The sequence below is a fragment of the Bombina bombina genome, chromosome 12 (genome assembly GCF_027579735.1).
Source record: "Bombina bombina isolate aBomBom1 chromosome 12, aBomBom1.pri, whole genome shotgun sequence".
Classification (NCBI taxonomy): domain Eukaryota; kingdom Metazoa; phylum Chordata; class Amphibia; order Anura; family Bombinatoridae; genus Bombina; species Bombina bombina.
Genome location: NC_069510.1, coordinates 149042674 through 149066860, shown reverse-complemented (window position 1 = coordinate 149066860; position 24187 = coordinate 149042674). Strand labels below are relative to the sequence as shown.

General features: G+C 35.2%; 1 protein-coding gene across 1 annotated transcript in view; it reads left to right on the top strand.

The window, feature by feature from the left end:
- Positions 1–24187, top strand: part of ADGRD2 (adhesion G protein-coupled receptor D2) — a 677900-nt gene that overhangs the window by 434851 nt on the left and 218862 nt on the right. The window contains exon 21 of the mRNA XM_053695488.1: positions 13940–13998. Coding sequence (XP_053551463.1) covers positions 13940–13998 — 59 coding nt within the window. The remainder of the gene's footprint in view (positions 1–13939; positions 13999–24187) is intronic.

Genomic DNA, 24187 nt, shown 5'->3' with positions numbered 1-24187 from the left:
AATATTTTGCGGTACCGACGAGTACTGACGTTTTTCCTATACCTAAGAGACTTACTGAAATTATTACTAAGGAGTGGGACAGACCCGGTGTGCCTTTCTCACCCCCTCCTATATTCAGAAAAATGTTTCCAATAGACGCCACCACACGGGACTTATGGCAAACGGTCCCTAAGGTGGAGGGAGCAGTTTCTACTTTAGCTAAGCGTACCACTATCCCGGTGGAGGATAGCTGTGCCTTTTCAGATCCAACGGATAAAAAGTTAGAGGGTTACCTTAAGAAAATGTTTGTTCAACAAGGTATTATATTACAACCCCTTGCATGCATTGCGCCTGTCACGGCTGCGGCAGCATTTTGGTTTGAGTCTCTGGAAGAGACCCTTGACTCAGCGACATTAGATGAGATTTCACTTAAGCTTAAAACCCTTAAGCTAGCTAATTAATTTATTTCTGATGCCGTAGTACATTTAACTAAACTTACGGCTAAGAATTCCGGATTCGCCATTCAGGCACGCAGAGCGCTGTGGTTAAAATCCTGGTCAGCTGATGTAACTTCTAAATCGAAACTACTTAACATACCTTTCAAGGGGCAGGCTTTATTCGGGCCCGGTTTGAAAGAAATTATCGCTGATATGACGGGAGGTAAAGGCCATGCCCTGCCTCAAGACAGAGCCAAACCCAGGGCTAGACAGTCTAATTTTCGTGCCTTTCATAATTTCAAGGCAGGAGCAGCTTCAACTTCCTCTGTTCCAAAACAGGAAGGAGCTGTTGCTCGCTACAGACAAGGCTGGAAACCTAGCCAGGCCTGGAACAAGGGCAAGCAGGCCAGAAAGCCTGCTGCTGCCCCTAAGACAGCATGAAGTGAGGGCCCCCGATCCGGTAACGGATCTAGTGGGGGGCAGACTCTCTCTCTTTGCCCAGGCTTGGGCAAGAGATGTCCAGGATCCCTGGGCATTGGAGATCATATCTCAGGGATATCTTCTGGACTTCAAAGCTTCTCCTCCACAAGGGAGATTTCACCTTTCAAGGTTGTCAACAAACCAGACAAAGAAAGAGGCGTTTCTACGCTGTGTACAAGACCTTTTACTGATGGGAGTGATCCATCCAGTTCCGCGGTCGGAACACGGACAAGGGTTTTACTCAAATCTGTTTGTGGTTCCCAAAAAAGAGGGAACCTTCAGACCAATATTGGATTTAAAGATCCTAAACAAATTCCTAAGAGTTCCATCATTCAAGATGGAAACTATCCGGACAATCTTACCCATGATCCAAAGAGGTCAGTACATGACCACAGTGGATTTAAAGGATGCTTACCTTCACATACTGATTCACAGAGAACATTACCGGTATCTAAGGTTTGCCTTCCTAGACAAGCATTACCAGTTTGTAGCTCTTCCCTTCGGGTTGGCTACGGCTCCAAGAATCTTTACAAAGGTTCTGGGCTCTCTTCTGGCGGTACTAAGACCGCGAGGAATTTCGGTAGCTCCGTACCTAGATGACATTCTGATACAAGCGTCAAGCTTTCAAACTGCCAAGTCTCATACAGAGTTAGTACTGGCATTTCTAAGATCACATGGGTGGAAAGTAAACGAGGAGAAGAGTTCTCTCTTACCACTCACAAGAGTTCCCTTCTTGGGGACTCTTATAGATTCTGTAGAAATGAAAATTTACCTGACAGAGGACAGGTTAACAAAGCTTCTAAATGCTTGCCGTGCCCTTCATTCCATTCAACACCCGTCAGTGGCTCAATGCATGGAGGTAATCGGCTTAATGGTAGCGGCAATGGACATAGTTCCTTTTGCACGCCTGCACCTCAGACCGCTGCAATTGTGCATGCTAAGTCAGTGGAATGGGGATTACTCAGATTTGTCCCCTACGCTGAATCTGGATCAGGAGACCAGAGATTCTCTTCTATGGTGGCTTTCTCGGCCACATCTGTCCAGGGGGATGCCCTTCAGCAGGCCAGACTGGACAATTGTAACTACAGACGCCAGCCTTCTAGGTTGGGGCGCTGTCTGGAATTCCCTGAAGGCTCAGGGATCATGGACTCAAGAGGAGAGTCTCCTTCCAATAAACATTCTGGAATTGAGAGCAGTTCTCAATGCCCTTCTGGCTTGGCCTCAGTTATCAACTCTGAGGTTTATCAGGTTTCAGTCGGACAACATCACGACTGTGGCTTACATCAACCATCAGGGAGGGACAAGAAGTTCCTTAGCGATGATGGAAGTATCAAAGATAATTCGCTGGGCAGAGTCTCACTCTTGCCACCTGTCAGCGATCCACATCCCAGGAGTGGACAACTGGGAGGTGGATTTCCTAAGTCGCCAGACTTTTCATCCGGGGGAGTGGGAACTTCATCCGGAGGTCTTTGCCCAAATACTTCAACGTTGGGGCAAACCAGATATGGATCTAATGGCATCTCGCCGGAACGCCAAGCTTCCTCGTTACGGGTCCAGGTCCAGGGACCCGGGAGCGGTCCCGATAGATGCTTTGACAGCACCTTGGACTTTCAGGATGGCTTATGTGTTTCCACCCTTCCCGATGCTTCCTCGTTTGATTGCCAGGATCAAACAGGAGAAAGCATCAGTGATTCTAATAGCGCCTGCGTGGCCACGCAGGACCTGGTATGCAGATCTAGTGGACATGTCATCCTGTCCACCTTGGTCTCTGCCTCTGAGACAGGACCTTCTAATTCAGGGTCCTTTCAAACATCAAAATCTAATTTCTCTGAAGCTGACTGCATGGAAATTGAACGCTTAATTTTATCAAAGCGTGGATTTTCGGAGCCAGTAATTGATACCTTAATACAGGCTAGGAAACCTGTTACCAGGAAAATTTACCATAAGATATGGCGTAAATACTTACACTGGTGCGAATCCAAGGGTTACTCATGGAGTAAGGTTAGGATTCCTAGGATATTGTCTTTTCTACAAGAAGGTTTAGAAAAGGGTTTATCTGCTAGTTCGTTAAAGGGACAGATCTCATCTCTGTCCATCCTTTTACACAAGCGTCTGTCAGAAGTTCCAGATGTTCAGGCTTTTTGTCAGGCTTTAGCCAGGATTAAGCCTGTGTTTAAATCTGTTGCTCCGCCGTGGAGCTTAAACTTAGTTCTTAACGTTTTACAGGGTGTTCCGTTTGAACCCCTTCACTCCATTGATATCAAGCTGTTATCTTGGAAAGTTCTGTTTTTAATGGCTATTTCCTCGGCTCGTAGAGTCTCTGAATTATCAGCCTTACATTGTGATTCTCCGTATCTGATTTTTCATTCAGATAAGGTAGTTCTGCGTACTAAACCTGGGTTCTTACCTAAGGTAGTCACTAACAAGAATATCATTCAAGAGATTGTTGTTCCATCATTGTGTCCTAATCCTTCTTCAAAGAAGGAACGACTTCTGCACAATCTAGATGTAGTCCGTGCCCTGAAATTTTATTTACAGGCAACTAAAGATTTTCGACAAACTTCTTCCCTGTTTGTCGTTTATTCTGGACAGAGGAGAGGTCAAAAAGCATCTGCTACCTCTCTATCCTTTTGGCTTCGTAGCATAATACGCTTAGCCTATGAGACTGCTGGACAGCAACCTCCTGAAAGGATTACAGCTCATTCTACTAGAGCTGTGGCTTCCACTTGGGCCTTTAAGAACGAGGCCTCTGTTGAACAGATTTGCAAGGCTGCAACTTGGTCTTCTCTTCATACTTTTTCCAAATTTTACAAATTTGACACTTTTGCTTCTTCGGAGGCTGTTTTTGGGAGAAAGGTTCTTCAGGCAGTGGTTCCTTCCGTATAGAGATCCTGCCTGTCCCTCCCGTCATCCATGTACTTAGCTTTGGTATTGGTATCCCATAAGTAATGATGACCCGTGGACTGACTACACTTAACAGGAGAAAACATAATTTATGCTTACCTGATAAATTCCTTTCTCCTGTAGTGTAGTCAGTCCACGGCCCGCCCTGTTTTTTTAAGGCAGGTCTAAATTTTTAAATTATACTCCAGTCACCACTGCACCCTATAGTTTCTCCTTTCTCGTTTGGTTCTCGGTCGAATGACTGGGTGTGACGTAGAGGGGATGAGCTATATAGCAGCTCTGCTTGGGTGATCCTCTTGCACTTCCTGTTGGGGAGGAGTTAATATCCCATAAGTAATGATGACCCGTGGACTGACTACACTACAGGAGAAAGGAATTTATCAGGTAAGCATAAATTATGTTTTTTATTACAGGTAATTATCAATTACACATATTTTATCTTATGAGTTTAGATACAGTTTTGATTGTTGATGTATATATATATTCTGACTATAGGCACTTATGTATTTGTTTTTCCAGATTAACTTCTCATTATGTATTGATCTTATGATCTTATGTCACAATATCTTTATGTCATTACTGATGGACTTTTTTATGTATAGATGTCATGCACCATTCGTCATAATATTTCTATGTCACTACTGATGGACATTTTTTATTCACAATGGCTGCTGCCCTTTTGAAAATAGATTCTATACATATCTGGCAAGTGGGGATCACACACGCATCAGATCCACCAATCAGTGCTTCACACTGCTTTTTAAAGCTGTATCATCATTCGTAATACCTATACTCCTCTTGAGAAAGTCTGGACGTTACCAGACAAAACGCGTTGAGGTCATCCAAAGCTCTGATGTCACCAGCGTCCTTGGATCCTCCAGGCCTTCCCCTACTCGCCCACGGGTTTCTTCGCATTTCCTGGACGTGGCGTGTGTCGATTGTTTCCCATCTCAGGGTTTCCTTAGGGCTACTGGCAGGCTCAGAGCTTTTATTATTGTGCTTGATTTTATTAACTTCTTGTAAGTGTTCATATTTACCTTGCACACACTGTGGATTATTAAAACTTTTACTCTTAAATGGGCTGCGCTCTGTTTTTTGTCTTTTCAGCTAATAAATATATATTACACAGTACAGTTACACACATAATAACACTGTCTAATAAATATACATTACACAGTACAGTTACACACATAATAACACCATCTAATAAATATACATTACATGGTACAGTTACACACATAAAAACACCATCTAATAAATATACATTACACAGTACAGTTACACACATAATAACACTGTCTAATAAATATACATTACATGGTACAGTTACACACATAAAAACACCATCTAATAAATATACATTACACAGTACAGTTACCCACATAATAACACTATCTAATAAATATACATTACACAGTACAGTTATACTCATAATAACACTATCTAATAAATATACATTACACAGTACAGTTACACACATAAAAACACCATCTAATAAATATACATTACACAGTACAGTTACACACATAATAACACTATCTAATAAATATACATTACACAGTACAGTTATACTCATAATAACACTGTCTAATAAATATACATTACACAGTACAGATACACACATAATAACACTGTCTAATAAATATGCATTACACAGTACAGTTACACTCATAATAACACTATCTAATAAATATACATTACACAGTACAGTTACACTCATAATAACACCATTTTATAAATATACATTACATAGTACAGTTACACACATAATAACACTGTCTAATAAATATACATTACACAGTACAGATACACACATAATAACACTGTCTAATAAATATGCATTACACAGTACAGTTACACTCATAATAACACTATCTAATAAATATACATTACACAGTACAGTTACACACATAATAACACCATCTAATAAATATACATTACACAGTACAGTTACACACATAATAACACCATCTAATAAATATGCATTACACAGTACAGTTACACTCATAATAACACTGTCTAATAAATATACATTACACAATACAGTTACACTCATAATAACACTATCTAATAAATATACATTACACAGTACAGTTACACACATAATAACACCATTTTATAAATATACATTACATAGTACAGTTACACTCATAATAACACCATTTTATAAATATACATTACACAGTACAGTTACACACATAATAACACTATCTAATAAATATACATTACACAGTACAGTTACACTCATAATAACACTATCTAATAAATATACATTACACAGTACAGTTACACACATAATAACACCATCTAATAAATATACATTACACAGTACAGTTACACACATAATAACACCATCTAATAAATATGCATTACACAGTACAGTTACACTCATAATAACACTGTCTAATAAATATACATTACACAATACAGTTACACTCATAATAACACTATCTAATAAATATACATTACACAGTACAGTTACACACATAATAACACCATTTTATAAATATACATTACATAGTACAGTTACACTCATAATAACACCATTTTATAAATATACATTACACATTACAGTTACACTCATAATAATACTATTTAATAAATATACATTACACAGTAGAGTTACACACATAATAACACTATCTAATAAATATACATTACACAGTACAGTTACACACATAATAACACCATTTTATAAATATACATTACACATTACAGTTACACACATAACACTATTTAATAAATATACATTACACAGTAGAGTTACACACATAATAACACTATCTAATAAATATACATTACACAGTACAGTTACACACATAATAACACCATTTTATAAATATACATTACACATTACAGTTACACACATAACACTATCTAATAAATATACATTACACAGTACAATTACACACATAATAACACCATCTAATAAATATACATTACACAGTACAATTACACACATAATAATACTATTTAATAAATATACATTACACAGTAGAGTTACACACATAATAACACTATCTAATAAATATACATTACACAGTACAGTTACACACATAATAACACCATTTTATAAATATACATTACACATTACAGTTACACACATAACACTATCTAATAAATATACATTACACAGTACAGTTACACACATAACACTATCTAATAAATATACATTACACATTACAGTTACACACATAACACTATCTAATAAATATACATTACACAGTACAGTTACACACAAAATAACACCATTTTATAAATATACATTACACATTACAGTTACACACATAACACTATCTAATAAATATACATTACACAGTACAGTTAACTCATAATAACACCATCTAATAAATATACATTACACAGTACAGTTACACACATAACACTATCTAATAAATATACATTACACAGTACAGTTACACACATAATAACACCATTTTATAAATATACATTACACATTACAGTTACACACATAACACTATCTAATAAATATACATTACACAGTACAGTTACACACATAACACCATCTAATAAATATACATTACACAGTACAGTTACACACATAATAACACTATCTAATAAATATACATTACATAGTACAGTTACACACATAATAACACCATCTAATAAATATACATTACACAGTACAGTTACACACATAATAACACTATCTAATAAATATACATTACACAGTACAGTTACACACATAATAACACTATCTAATAAATATACATTACACAGTACAGTTACACACATAATAACACTATCTAATAAATATTCATTACACAGTACAGTTACACACATAATAACACCATCTAATAAATATACATTACATGGTACAGTTACACACATAATAACACCATCTAATAAATATACATTACACAGTACAATTACACACATAATAACACCATCTAATAAATATACATTACATAGTACAGTTACACACATAATAACACTATCTAATAAATATACATTACATAGTACAGTTACACACATAATAACACTATCTAATAAATATACATTACACAGTACAGTTACACACATAATAACACTATCTAATAAATATACATTACACAGTACAGTTACACACATAATAACACTATCTAATAAATATACATTACACAGTACAGTTACACACATAATAACACTATCTAATAAATATACATTACACAGTACAGTTACACACATAATAACACTATCTAATAAATATACATTACATGGTACAGTTACACACATAATAACACCATCTAATAAATATACATTACACAGTACAATTACACACATAATAACACTGTCTAATAAAGATACATTACACTGTACAGTTACACACATAATAACACTATCTAATAAATATACATTACATGGTACAGTTACACACATAATAACACCATCTAATAAATATACATTACACAGTACAGTTACACACATAATAACACTATCTAATAAATATACATTACACAGTACAGTTACACTCATAATAACACCATCTAATAAATATACATTACACAGTACAGTTACACACATAATAACACTATCTAATAAATATACATTACACAGTACAGTTACACACATAATAACACTATCTAATAAATATACATTACACAGTACAGTTACACACATAATAACACTATCTAATAAATATACATTACACAGTACAGTTACACACATAATAACACTATCTAATAAATATACATTACACAGTACAGTTACACACATAATAACACCATCTAATAAATATACATTACACAGTACAGTTACACACATAATAACACCATCTAATAAATATACATTACACAGTACAGTTACACACATAATAACACCATCTAATAAATATAAATTATACAGTACAGTTACACACATAATAACACTATCTAATAAATATACATTACACAGTACAGTTACACACATAATAACACTATCTAATAAATATACATTACACAGTACAGTTACATACATAATAACACTATCTAATAAATATACATTACACAGTACAGTTACACACATAATAACACTATCTAATAAATATACATTACACAGTACAGTTACACACATAATAAGACCATCTAATAAATATACATTACACAGTACAGTTACACACATAATAACACCATCTAATAAATATACATTACACAGTACAGTTACACACATAATAACACTATCTAATAAATATACATTACACAGTACAGTTACACACATAATAACACTGGCTAATAATTATACATTACACAGTACAGTTACACTCATAACACCATATAAAAAAATATAGAAAGCAAATAATGCGCTACCACCCAATAAAAACTACAAATTAAGAACCAACAAATTATAGTAACAAATACATTAAACAATACTATTTTCCACACACTGCTTCTCAACTTAGAAGTTTATAAATATTCATGAATGTTCAGAAAAATGTCCCTTTAATCAAAATTGTAATGTTGGAAAACAGGTAATCGTGATGGTCCTCTATATCCCTTTTATTCATTGTGTCTTATGTTGCAGCTTCTCAGCACAGTCCCATCAAAGAGAAGCGCAGCACGCTCTAAGTGTAATCTGTTTGGTAGTTATCAATTATTAAAACCCCCTTCCCTGGGTATTACTCACAGGATGGTTCTGTATGATGTGCGCATCAGGTTGTATACAACCATGGAGTTTGTTCCTCAGATAACCTCCCTCAGTGATGTCTGGAAAGCCTGTCCAACTGGAGAGATTGTTTCACTTTCCCACGGCAGTCCACAATCAAACATGGAAGGGATACCACTCCAGTGTTTAAAGTATAACACGTTTATTGTGAAATAAAATATAAAAACGTACAAATCTATGTCTCTCAGCTCACCCAATAGGTGCCCACAACATCTGAGCCCTGGTAGCCTCCCTGAGACAATAACTTTAAAAACAGAACTTCTGTACGTACGTTTCGTTTCTATGCCAGAAACCTTTTCAAGAGTATGTTCCTTAAACAAATATGCTCCTTATATACCCCCTTACTTGCACAGGTGTCCTGATTTGAATTGATTCAGTTAACCCTGCATACATTTGATGTCATTTTGTCTATAATCAACAAATTTGTATTTTTCAAATATTTCGTTATACATTTGAAGTATACCACTTGTTGTAATAATTAAATCAATACACTATTAAAATCTGTATATGCTTATAAACCAACAAAATCGTAAAACTTTAACTTAAGGTCAAAATACTTAAAGTGTTTGAAATATTTTGCCGCAGTCAGAATCGAACTCGCTTCTATTCTGTAATGAAGCCGTTATCTTAACCATTAGACTGCAGCCGCACTTGTAAATTATTATTAAATTTATGCAGTAATATAAAATCTTTTTTAAAAAAAACTTAATACAAACTAAAATAACATATTTTGTATATATAAAACCTAGCTGGATATAATTACAAAATACATAGCTGAGGTTGGGTTCAAACTCGCGTCCTTTAGAAGAAAAAGGTTATAATAAACAAGTGTAATCTGTTTTATATAGGAAGAACAAAAAGAAAAATATTACTTAAACTTAGACAGAGAGAAACTTACTGGATAAAAAAGTTAGACTGTCTTCAACCAAAAGGACTTAATGTGGACTTAGATATACAAGCATTTCTAATATAATAGAGTCTAGTTATATAATGTACCCCTGGTAATACACAAGACTGTGATAAATAGATCATTAAATTATATTATAAATAATCTCAGGAATAGTTTTTAGAGTGTTTTAAATAATAGTTGGATATTTTTGTAGGTTTTTTTTAATAATACATAAACTTAAAAACATTGAATGAATGGTAAGGGTGCTGTGGTCTAATGGTAAGGTTGGCTGCTTCACATTCTACAGGATGCGAGTTTGAACCCAACCTCAGCTATGTATTTTGTAATTATATCCATCTAGGTTTTATATATACAAAATATGTTATTTTAGTTTGTATTAAGTTTTTTAAAAAAAGATTTTATATTACTGCATAAATTTAATAATAATTTATAAGTGCGGCTGCAGTCTAATGGTTAAGATAACGGCTTCATTACAGAATAGCAGCGAGTTTGATTCTGACTGCGGTAAAATATTTTAAACACTTTAAGTATTTTGACCTTAAGTTAAAGTTTTACGATTTTGTTGGTTTATAAGCATATACAGATTTTTATAGTGTATTGATTTAATTATTACAACAAGTGGTATACTTCAAATGTATAACGAAATATTTGAAAAATACAAATTTGTTGATTATAGACAAAATGACATCAAATGTATGCAGGGTTAACTGAATCAATTCAAATCAGGACACCTGTGCAAGTAAGGGGGTATATAAGGAGCATATTTGTTTAAGGAACATACTCTTGAAAAGGTTTCTGGCATAGAAACGAAACGTACGTACAGAAGTTCTGTTTTTAAAGTTATTGTCTCAGGGAGGCTACCAGGGCTCAGATGTTGTGGGCACCTATTGGGTGAACTGAGAGACATAGATTTGTAAGTTTTTATATTTTATTTCACAATAAACGTGTTATACTTTAAACACTGGAGTGGTATCCCTTCCATGTTTGATTGTGGACTGCCGTGGGAAAGTGAAACAATCTCTCCAGTTGGACAGGCTTTCCAGACATCACTGAGGGAGGTTATCTGAGGAACAAACTCCATGGTTGTATACAACCTGATGCGCACATCATACAGAACCATCCTGTGAGTAATACCCAGGGAAGGGGGTTTTGATAATTGATAACTACCAAACAGATTACACTTAGAGCGTGCTGCGCTTCTCTTTCTTCATATTTTTCAACATAACACCATCTAATAAATATACATTACACAGTACAGTTACACTCATAATAACACCATCTAATAAATATACATTACACAGTACAGTTACACACATAATAACACTATCTAATAAATATACATTACACAGTACAGTTACACACATAATAACACCATCTAATAAATATACATTACGTAGTACAATTACACACATATTAACTCTGTCTAATAAATATACATTACATGGTACAGTTACAAACATAAAAACACCATCTAATAAATATACATTACACAGTACAGTTACACACATAATAACATTGTCTGATAAATATACATTACACAGTACAGTTACACACATAATAACACCATCTAATAAATATACATTACATAGTACAGTTACACACATAATAACACTATCTAATAAATATACATTACACAGTACAGTTACACACATAATAACACTGTCTAATAAATATACATTACACTGAACAGTTACACTCATAATAATACTATCTAATAAATATACATTACAGAGTACAGTTACACACATAATAACACTATCTAATAAATATACATTACACAGTACAGTTACACATATAATAACACTATCTAATAAATATACATTACACAGTACAGTTGCACACATAATAACACTGTCTAATAAATATACATTACACAGTACAGTTACACACATAATAACACCATCTAATAAATATACATTACACAGTACAGTTACACACATAATAACACTGTCTAATAAAGATACATTACACAGTACAGTTGCACACATAATAACACTGTCTAATAAATATACATTACACAGTACAGTTACACACATAATAACACCATCTAATAAATATACATTACACTGTACAGTTACACACATAATAACTCTGTCTAATAAATATACATTACATGGTACAGTTACAAACATAAAAACACCATCTAATAAATATACATTACACAGTACAGTTACACACATAATAACACCGTCTAATAAATATACATTACATAGTACAGTTACACACATAATAACACTATCTAATAAATATACATTACACAGTACAGTTACACACATAATAACACCATCTAATAAATATACATTACACAGTACAGTTACACACATAATAACACCATCTAATAAATATACATTACACAGTACAGTTACACACATAATAACACCATCTAATAAATATACATTACACAGTACAGTTACACTCATAATAACACCATCTAATAAATATACATTACACAGTACAGCTACACTCATAATAACACCATCTAATAAATATACATTACACAGTACAGTTACACACATAATAACACCATCTAATAAATATACATTACACAGTACAGTTACACACATAATAACACCATCTAATAAGTATACATTACACAGTACAGCTACACTTATAATAACACCATATAATAAATATACATTACACAGTACAGTTACACACATAATAACACCATCTAATAAATATACATTACACAGTACAGTTACACTCATAATAACACTGTCTAATAAAGATACATTACACAGTACAGTTACACACAATACGTTACAGTTACACATATAATAACACTATCTAATAACAATACATTACAAATTATAGTTACACACATAATAACACCATCTAATAAAATTATTCACAAACAAATATTAGCTTTAACATTGAAATACATATAGATACGTCTAAAAATGGATATGCAGTTAAGTAGATGAAAACATGTAGAATCATATTTAATATAGTGTGATACTGTGTATTTACTGTAAATATTTCACATTCCAATCTTCTGCACATATGTTCTAAGTATTTCTAAATATATATTCCTATATATATCTGTATATATCTGTAACTATATATAATCATGTACATATATCGGTATAGATATATATTGTACCAAACAAACATCAGATATATGTAGAAATATTTATGAATAAATAGAACATATTCTGCTATGTGAAGAACATTAGATTGTAAAAAAAATTCATATTTTTATGTCAGGTTAGTGCACATGAGAATATGTGATCAGGAGTGGGGTGTTTCCACTTATTTTTCTCCATTGACTTCTATGGGGGAGTTTGTGAAAGCACACACAATATTGTAAGTTTGGCTTTTTGCGTTTGTCGGGTTAGCGGGCAAGTAAAAACAGTTTACTTTCAACTCATAATACGAGCGCAACATGAACGGGAGCGTTAATTAGCGCTCCACTTGTAATCTGGCCAATAGTAATTCAACAAATTCTCATTCTGGCAAATTCAGAAAAGGGTTTTGCTCCTTATGATTCTGTAAGTCCTTCTGGGTAAGGGTAAACCTACAAAATATCACTCTGTGCTCATAGAAAGTTTCACTATAACACTAATATATACTTTTTCTATTATTTCAGGGAACATTGGTGCCAAACATCCAGTTAATATTTCATCTATCCTGTTAACCGAAAAAAATGTGAGTAGAGCTATATCTGTCGAATTTAGTTCTGTTCATGATATGAAAACATTAATGTTAAACTGTGAGTAATGTTCACAGACATTTTCAAAAGCACAGAAATTGGATTTAGTTGTTTTAAGCAGTGCTTCTCAACCGCGGCCCTCAAGTACCCCCAACAGGCCAGGATTTCATTATAGCTGAACCAGTGCACAGGTGAAATAATCAGCTGATGGGTGAGAGCAGCTTAGTAACCATGGTTACGGATCAGCTGATTATAAGTTCACCTGTGCACTGGTTCCTCTATAATGAAAACCTGGCCTGTTGAGGGTACTTGAGGACCGCGGTTGAGAAACACTGGCATAAAGGATAAGATATATTTAAGATTATATTATACTTAGCGCTGTGGAATCTGCTGGAGCTCTACAAATAGCTAATAATAATAATAATAATAATAATACTTGCTTAAATGGATATTTAACTCAAAAATGTATTTCCCATAAAATGTTAAATTTTGCATGAATAAAATATATATTTGCAATATAATGTAATTTGAAAAAGGGCTAGAATTAATTCTATGGAATGCAGAACTTTCACCTTTCTATATGCTGCAGAATGATTGTTTTATATGTACAGAAATTTATATCAGGAGATTTTTTCAAAGGATGTGTTCCAGGACTGCAAAACAATGCATATGTTTTGTTTTTTTCCTAGCAAAATTATCATTTTAAATGCTGTTAAAACCCTTTAGAGCTAGGTTGCAAATAAAGTGCAGAAATAATAGTACAGTTGTACGTAAGATTGCTTGGGTGCAACCAACAGCGCTTTTATTTTTGCGCTTAAATTACAAAGTCAAATATTTTATTGCAGATCCGACCCGTTTGTCAGCCTGCACCTTGTTGTATACTATATCCTTTGAATTATTTGAAAAAATCCTTTTATCATTAACAAGTCTTTTTTTAAATGCATTAAGTAGAATCATAGCTGTATATTTATGATTGTGCGAGCGGACATTATCCGATATTGCGGATCAAGTCCACTGCACATCGATAAATGCTGACAGCATACGCTCTAAGCATTTATCATTGCACCAGCAGTTCTTGTCACCCTGAAGGCTCGCCGGAAACACGGTGCATCAAGCTCAGTACTGAGCTTGATAAATATGCCCCATAATGTATTCTTTATTTCCATATAATGTTCATGTGTTTTGTTATACTAAAGTATCATCAATAATGGTTTACTACAGGTCTTCTAAAGCACAGAATTTTACAGCAGTATTTTGTATTGCGCTAACGAGCATCACGCAAACTCACTCCCCACTTGTAACATGAACGTTAATAGCGTTCCCTGTGCTCTCCATTAAAAGCAGTGCTCTCCCCAGGATTTTACTGGCCAACATGAAGCTAAAATGAGCTACTACATGTTTTTTAATGTTTGTTGCACAAAATATATTTTATAATAAATCAATTTAGATAAATTATGCAATTCATGTTTGCTTTGGATAGCTTAAGTAGCATTTATAAATAGCAAAAAAATATATACTTTTGCAACCTATTATACTGCCCCAACCTGGCAACTTCATACCCAGCTAGTACCATTTTCTCTGCAGAACAGTGAAAAGTTTAGGGTGCACTAAAAAATGTTGGTTGTTTTGAAGGGACAGTCTAGTCAAAATTAAACTTTCATGATTCAGATAGAGCATGCAATTTTAAGCAACTTTCTAATTTACTCCTATTGTCAATTTTTCTTCATTCTCTTGTTATCTTTATTTGAATATAAGCTTAAGAGTCGGCCCATTTTTGGTTAAGCACCTGGGTAGTGCTTGCTTATTATATAAATATAGCCACCAATTAGCAAGGGTTATCAGGTGCTGAACTAAAATGGACTGACTCCTAAGCATACATTCTTGCTTTTTCAAATAAAGATACCAAGAGAACAAAGAAACATTCATAATAGGAGTAAATTAGAAAGTTGCTTAAAATCGGAATTATGAAAGTTTAATTTTTACTAGACTATCCCTTTAAGATTCTCTGGTTAACATTTTTTTTAACATCCACTGGTAAGACTAGATTATGCATTATTATTAGTGCTTGTCTACATATCTTTTGCAAATATGAAACCCATTTTTTTTATATCAAGATTCAGATACAGCAACAATTTTAAGCAACTTCTAATTTACTCCTATTATCAATTTTTCCTCGTTCTCTTGGTATCTTCATTTGAAAAAGCGGGAATGGGAGCTTAGGAGCCAGCCCGCTTTTGGTTCGACATAATCTAACCACCAATCAGCAAGCACTACCCAGGTTCTGAACCAAAAATGGTCCGGCTCCTAAGCTTACAATTTAGGACTAAATCAGAAAGTTGCTTAAAATTGCATGCTCTATCTGAATCATGAAAGAAAACAAATTGGATTTCATATCCCTTTAATTTCTAATGCATAAATAAAAATGTGACCATTTGTCAATATCTTTTTAAAATAAGCTAAATAATGCGGAAGTCACATCTTACATAATATTCATGACAACTAGATTAAATGAGAAAAATGACACTGTACAACCGTTTTATTATTGTGCGGGCGGACATGATCGATAAATGCCGCCAGCGTATTTATCATTGCGCAAGCATTTCGTGTGAAATGCTTGTGCAATGCCGCCCCCTGCACAATCGCGGCCAATCTGCCTCTAGCAGGGGGTATCAAACATCTCAATCGTATCCGATCGGGATAATTGCTGTCCGCCGTGTTAGAGGTGGCGGACGAGTTAAGGAGCAACGGTCTTACGACTCTTGTTTCCGCCGGCGATATGGAAACATTGGGGGTAGATTGCAGCATCCACTGCTGTTAAATCTACCCCATAGTATTTACTAATCCATATTTGTATAAAACCTTATGATATCACTGATCCTTGGCATATTTATGGTAATTTAACATTGATGCATGAAAGGTTGATATTCTGCAATTTTCAAATTTTCATTTAGTTTTTTTTTTTTTTAATTGTGCATTGTTTTTACTGAACATAGGTGTGTTAATGTATTTCCTTTTAATGTCATTTCTATAATGTTTTGCAAAATACTTTTAAATTGTTTGTAAAGTTTAATGAATAAGTGCCCGGTATCTAAAACTAATCTTCAAAATAGGGGCACTTTCATTTATTAAACTTTACAACAAAGCTTATTTTTAAAAATATCTTTCTTTATGGAAAACAGACCGGCTATCCTCCGCCCGCAGCTCCTGTTGCAGCTAGCACAGTGATGACAAATTTAGCTTCCTCCAATCGTTGCGTACCCCGTTTGGCGTCCAGGTCATGAGTAGACATGTGCGATTCGGTTCGGTCCAAATAGAAATTCGGACGAATTTGTCGAATTTGGAGATTTGGATCGATTTGAATTTCTGAATTGCGGTAGTGCAGAATCTACCGAATAAATCTGAATCGATTTGAATTTATTCGGTAGATTCGGATGGATTTGGATGGCCGTGTATTACACTAGTATTGTACAGTATATTTGGTTTATCACTCTGCTATGGGTTAAACCTAATATACAGTACATAATACTAGTGTAATACACAGCACATCCCACCTAACACTTACCGAAATTCCGAAATTCTGAATCGATTCGAACCGAACCAAATTTTTCACGAATACGAAAGAATCCGAATGAATCCGAAACAAATTAATTTGATTTCTTCCGAATTTGAATCGATCCGAACCGAAATTCAAATCGATCCGAACCGAAACAAATTTTTCGAAGCTGCACAAGTCTAGTCATGAGGCACACAATGATTGGAGGAAGCCGGATTCCTCATCACTGTGCTAACTATAGCAAGAGATGTGGGCAGAGGATCGTCGCTGGTCGGTTTTCCATAAAGAAAAGGTATTTAAAAAAAAAAAAAAGCTTTATTGTAAAGTTTAATGAATGAAAATGCCCCTATTTTTAAGATTAGTTTTAGATACCGGGCACTTATTCATTAAACTTTACAATCACTTTAAGTGTGGGATGGGACATCTGACAGTTTGATATTCTCTTAAATACCATGTTTTAGCTGCCATTGTAATTTTATTTTATTTATTTTTATGCATGAAAACGGTTTGATATAAAGTGTTCAATTCTTTAAGTTCCTTAGCAGCAGAGATAGTTCATAGATCCAAATCCACTCAGTTTATCTCAAAAAGACTATATGGTTATGTATTGCTTTTAGTGGAGGGCATCTGTGGAAAAGTATACAAGGACATGCCTTTACTGCCTCCTGACACATACATTAATAATTGTATTTATTTCTCTATAGCGATTTTCCAGGGGGAGGGGGGAGTAGCTAAACATTAAAACTACAGTATGTGGCTTTCCCTATAATGGTTTTAGTGCAATTGCATTCAACTATGTTGTTTTAGCAAACCAAACAGAATATGCTCTAGACACTGATTTATATAACATTGAAATACCAAGTACTTTGTTGAGGATATACTTGGGTCTTTAATAAATGTGAGTCTATACAGGATAGCAGCTACAAAACACGATATCGGAAGCAACAAGCAGTGCAACTTTTCTTTATTTTGCAAGTTAAAACGATGTGAAGACATCAAATACACATGTGGAACAAACTATTGACATGTGTAAGGAGACAAGCAAGACAGCAGACGCTTTTTGGCTGCTAGCCTTACTCTTAGCTGATAAAATACAAATAAAAGCACACCCTTTATAGGGGTACCATGTCTCCTATGTGTCCATGTAATTAATTAACAGCTAGATTACAAGTTTTGAGCGTTATAGGGATTTTAACGACTGCCACAAAAGCTGCGTTATTTCATCTCCCTAAAACGCAGGTATTACAGGTTTTAAAAAAGCAGGTTTGTGCGGGCGAAATGGTTGCATTGAGCTCCATACCACATCGAAAACAAGCTCTGCTTTGACGTGCTTGTGCATGATTTCCCCGTAGACATCAATGGGGAGAGCCGGCAAAGAAAAGCCTAACACCTGTGATCACAGAAACAAAAGCTCCGTAACACAGCCCCATTGATGTCTATGGGGAAAAAGAAAATAGTGTTTAAACCTAACACCCAAACATAAACCCTGAGTCTAAACTAGTGATGCACCGAAATGAAAATTCTGGACCGAAACCGAATCCGAAAATCCGGGATGCACTTAACCGAAACTGATACCGAAAATGTATTTTTTCCAAATTTAATCTTTTTTATTTTATTTTTTTGCATAATTAGAGCCAATAAAAAAGCTTGCACTTTTATTGAAAGTAACACACTAAAATTGGACAAAAATATCTTAAAACAACAATATGCTACACAATAATTTTACCAAGGAAAAAAAAAAAAAAAAGGCAAAAAAAATGTCATTTTTGGCCAAAATGTTTCTGCGACCAAAATTTTGGTGCATCCCTACTTAAAACAATTATAAATATCAATATACTATATTATTCTTCATTTAGTTCTATGTAACAGAATCATATTTAACAGTTTTTTTTTACCAATTATCCAAATAAAGTATAGTCCTAGAAAACTCATTATATGCAGAACAGTAAGTCAAGTAATAAACTTAAACAGCAGCTCTAGGCTAGCATCAAATTTGAAACATGCTATAGAATAATTTTACCGAAAATAACAGGCAAAAAAACCGAAAAACGAAATAGCCAAAAATGCAATTTTCGTCCTAAACTTTCTGCGGCCGAAATTTCGGTGCATCCCTAGTCTAAACACCCCTAATCTGCTGCCCCCAACATCGCCGCCACCTACATACAGTTATTAACCCCTAATCTGCCACCCCCAACATCGCCGCCACCTAATACAGTTATTAACCCCTAATCTGCCGCCCCCAACATCGCCGCCACCTACATAAAACTATTAACCCCTAATCTGCCGCTCCCGATGTCGCCGCCACTATACTAAAGTTATTAACCCCTAAACCTCTGGCCTCCCACATCACTACCACTAAATAAATCCATTAACCCCTAAACCTAACCCTAACGTAACCCTAACCCAACCATAAGCCTAACCCTAACACCCACTAACTTTAACATAATAAAAATATAGCTAAATTAAATTTACAATTATTAACTAAATAAACCTATTGACCCCTAAACCGTCAGCCCCCCACATCGCAACAAGCTAAATTAAGCTATATTAACCCCTAAACCTAACCCCGCTAACTTTAACATAATTAAAATAGAGCTAAACTAAAGTTACAATTATTAACTAAATAATACCTATTTAAAACAAAATACTTACCTGTAAAATACAACCTAAGCTAGCTACAATATAACTAATGGTTACATTGTAGCTAGCTTAGGATTTATTTTTATTTCACAGGTAAATTTGTATTTATTTTAACTAGGTAGACTAGTTAGTAGTTATTAACTATTTACTAACTACCTAGTTAAAATAAATACAAACTTACGTGTGAAATAAAACCTAACCTGCCTTACACTAAAACCTAAAATTACAAAAAAAATAAACACTAAAATTATTAAAAATAAAAATAAGTAAATTACATTAAAAAACCCACTAAATTACAAAAAATAAGAAACAAATTATCAAAAATAAAAAAGAATTACACCTAATCTAATAGCCCTATATTAAAAATAAGAGCTGCTAAAATCCTATTGGCTGATTGGAACAGCCAATAGGATTTTAGCAGCTATAATCCTATTGGCTGATTGGAACAGCCAATAGAATTTTAGCAGCTCTAATCCTGTTGGCTGATTGAAATCTTTCAGCCAATAGGAATGCAAGGGACGCCATCTTGGATGGCGTCACTTGCATTGAAGTTCCAGTTTACAGCGGCAACCATATAAAGAGGATGCTATGCGCCAGATGTCTTCAGGATGAACCTGCTCCGCGCCGAATGAATAAAGATAGAAGATGCCATCTGGATGAAGACTTCTTGCCACCAGGATGAGGACTTCGCCGGATGGATGAAGATGGAAGAGGCCACCTGGATGAAGACTTCTTTCCGCATGGATGATGACTTCTCCTGCTGGATGGATCCTTCAAGTGGGACTTCAAGTACTGTGTGTGGATTGTCGGGGGTTAGTGTTAGGTTTTTTTAAGGTTTTTTTTGGGTGGGTTTTATTTTTAGTTTAGGGTCTGGGCATGTTAAAGAGCTAAATGTCCTTTGAACAGCAATGCCCATACAAATGCCCTTTTCAGGGCAATGGGGAGCTTAGGTTTTTTTTAGATAGTTATTTTATTTGGGGGGGTTGGTTATGGGGGTGGTGGGTTTTACTGTTGGGGGGGTGTTTGTATTTTTTTTTACAGGTAAAAGAGCTGATTTCTTTGGGACAATGCCCCGCAAAAGACCCTTTTAAGGGCCATTGACAGTTTAGTTTAGGCTAGGGTTTTTTTTTATTTTGGGGGGGCTTTTTTATTTTGATAGGGCTATTAGATTAGGTGTAATTAGTTTAAATATTTGATAATTTATTTTTTATTTGTGTAATTTAGTGTTTGTTTGTTTTTGTAATTTAGTTAATTGTATTTAATAAATGTAATTGATTTAATTGTAGTGTAAGGTTAGGTGTTAGTGTAACTCAGGTTAGGTTTTATTTTACAGGTACATTTGTATTTATTTTAGCTAGGTAGCTAGAAAATAGTTAATAACTATTTACTAACTAGTCTACCTAGTTAAAATAGATACAAACTTAGCTGTGAAATAAAAATAAAACCTAAGATAGATACAATGTAACTATTAGTTATATTGTAGCTAGTTTAGGGTTTATTTTACAGGTAAGTATTTAGTTTTAAATAGTAATTATTTAGTTATTAATAGTAGGTTTTATTTAGATTTATTTTAATTACATTAAAGTTAGTGGGTGTTAGGGTTAGACTTAGGGTTAGGGGTTAATAACTTTAGTATAGTGGCGGCGACGTTGGGGTGGCAGATTAGGGGTTAATAAGTGTAATGTATGTGGCGGCGACATTGTGGGCCGCAGATTAGGGGTTAATAAGTGTTAGGTAGGTGGCGGCGATGTTAGGGGCGGCAGATTAGGGTTTAATCAGTGTAATGTAGGTGGAGGCGAGGTCGGGGGCGGCAGATTAGAGGTTAATAAGTATAATGTAGGTGTCGGCATTGTCGGGGGGCGGCAGATTAGGGGTTAATAATATTTAACTAGTGTTTACGATGCGGGAGTGCAGCAGTTTAGGGGTTAATATGTTTATTATAGCGGCAGCGATGTCCGGAGCGGCAGATTAGGGGTTAATAATATTTAACTAGTGTTTACGATGCGGGAGTGCGGCGGTTTAGGGGTTAATATGTTTATTATAGTGGCGGCGATGTCCAGAGCGGCAGATTAGGGGTTAATAATTTTATTTTAGTGTTTGCGATGTGGGAGGACCTCGATTTAGGGGTTAATAGGTAGTTTATGGGTGTTAGTGTACTTTTTAGCACTTTAGTTATGTCTTTTATGTTACAGCGTTGTAGCATAAAACCCATAACTACTGACTTTCAGTTTATGGTATGGATCTTGACGGTATTGGCTGTACCCCTCACTTTTTGGCCTCCCAGGAAGACTCGTAATACCGGCGCAAAGGAATTCCCATTGAAAAAGGACTTTTTGAAAGCTGCGGTAGTTAGGCTGCGTTATGGCCAAAAAAGTGTGCGGTGCAGCTAAACCTAAAAAAGAACCTTAATGCTGCTTTTTCACTCATACCGTAAAACTCGTAATCTAGCCGTATGTTAGGTTAATTTATAGTTTAAACAGGTTTTTTTTATTTCACAGGTAAATTTTTATTTATTTATTTAAATATAGTTATATTGTAATTTTAATTTAAAGTTACGGGGGTGTTAGGTTTAGGGGTTTAATAGTTTAATTTAGAATTTAGTGTTTTACATTGTGGAGGGCTGGCGGTTTAGGAGTTAATAGGTTTATTTAGTTGCAGAGATGTGGGAGGCCGTAGGTTTAGGGGTTAATATGTTTATTTAGTTGCATAGATGTGGGATGCCGGAGGTTTAGGGGTTAATATGTTTATTTAGTTGTGGAGATGTGGGATGCCGGAGGTTTAGGGGTTAATATGTTTATTTAGTTGCGGAGATGTGGGATGCCGGAGGTTTAGGGGTTAATAACTTTATTATAGTGTCGACAATGTCGGGGAGCGGTGGAATAGGGGTTAATAACTTTATTATAGTGGCAGTGATGTCGGGGAGCGGCTGGAATAAGGGTTAATAACTTTATTATAATAACTTTATTATAGTGGGGGTGATGTTGGGGAGCGGTGGAATAAGGATTAATAACTTTATTATAGTGGGGGTGATGTCGGGGAGCGGCTGGAATAAGGTTTAATAACTTTATTATAGTGGGGGTGATGTTGGGGAGCGGTGGAATAAGGATTAATAACTTTATTATAGTTGGGGTGATGTCAGGGAGCAGCAGAATAGGGGTTAATAACTTTATTATAGTGGCGATGATGTTGGGGAGCGGCAAAATAGGGGATAATAACTTTTATTAGTGTTGACGATGTAAGGAGTGTCAGATTAGGGGTTAATAACTTTTATTAGTGTCGGCGATGACGGGGGCAGCAGATTAGGGGTGTTTAGATAAGCAGGCCCATTTATCAAGCTCCGTACCGAGCTTGAAGGGCCGTGTTTCTGGCGAGTCTTCAGACTTGCCAGAAACACAACTTATGAAGCAGCGGTCTAAAGACCGCTGCTTCATAACCCTGTCCTCCTGCTCTGAGCAGGCGGACAGGAATCACCGGAAATCAACCCGATCGAATACGATCGGGTTGATTGACAGCTCCCTGCTGGCGGCCGATTGGCCGCGAGTCAGCAGGGGGCGGCGTTGCACCAGCAGCTCTTGTGAGCTGCTGGTGCAATGTTAAATGCGGAGAGCGTATTGCTCTCCGCATTTAGCGAGGTCTTGCGGACCTGATCCGCAGTGTCAGATCAGGTCCGCAAGCCCTTTGATAAATGGGCCCCTAGGAGTTTATGTTAGGTTTAAAAATATATTTCTTCCCCCATAGACATCAATAGGGTTGCGTTACGGAGATTTTTCATTCCGCGATCGCAGGTGTTTTTTTTCTAACACTCTCTCCCCATTGATGTCTAGAGGGAAAGCATGCACGAGCACGTCAAAGCAGCCCTTGGATTTTGTGCGGTATGGAGCTTATCACCACCATATCACACGCACAAGGAGACTTTTCAGTAACTCGTAATGGCAGCACTATGGAGGGTGAGAAAATTCAACTTTTTGGCGTTAGTTTCGCAGCCTGTTTAG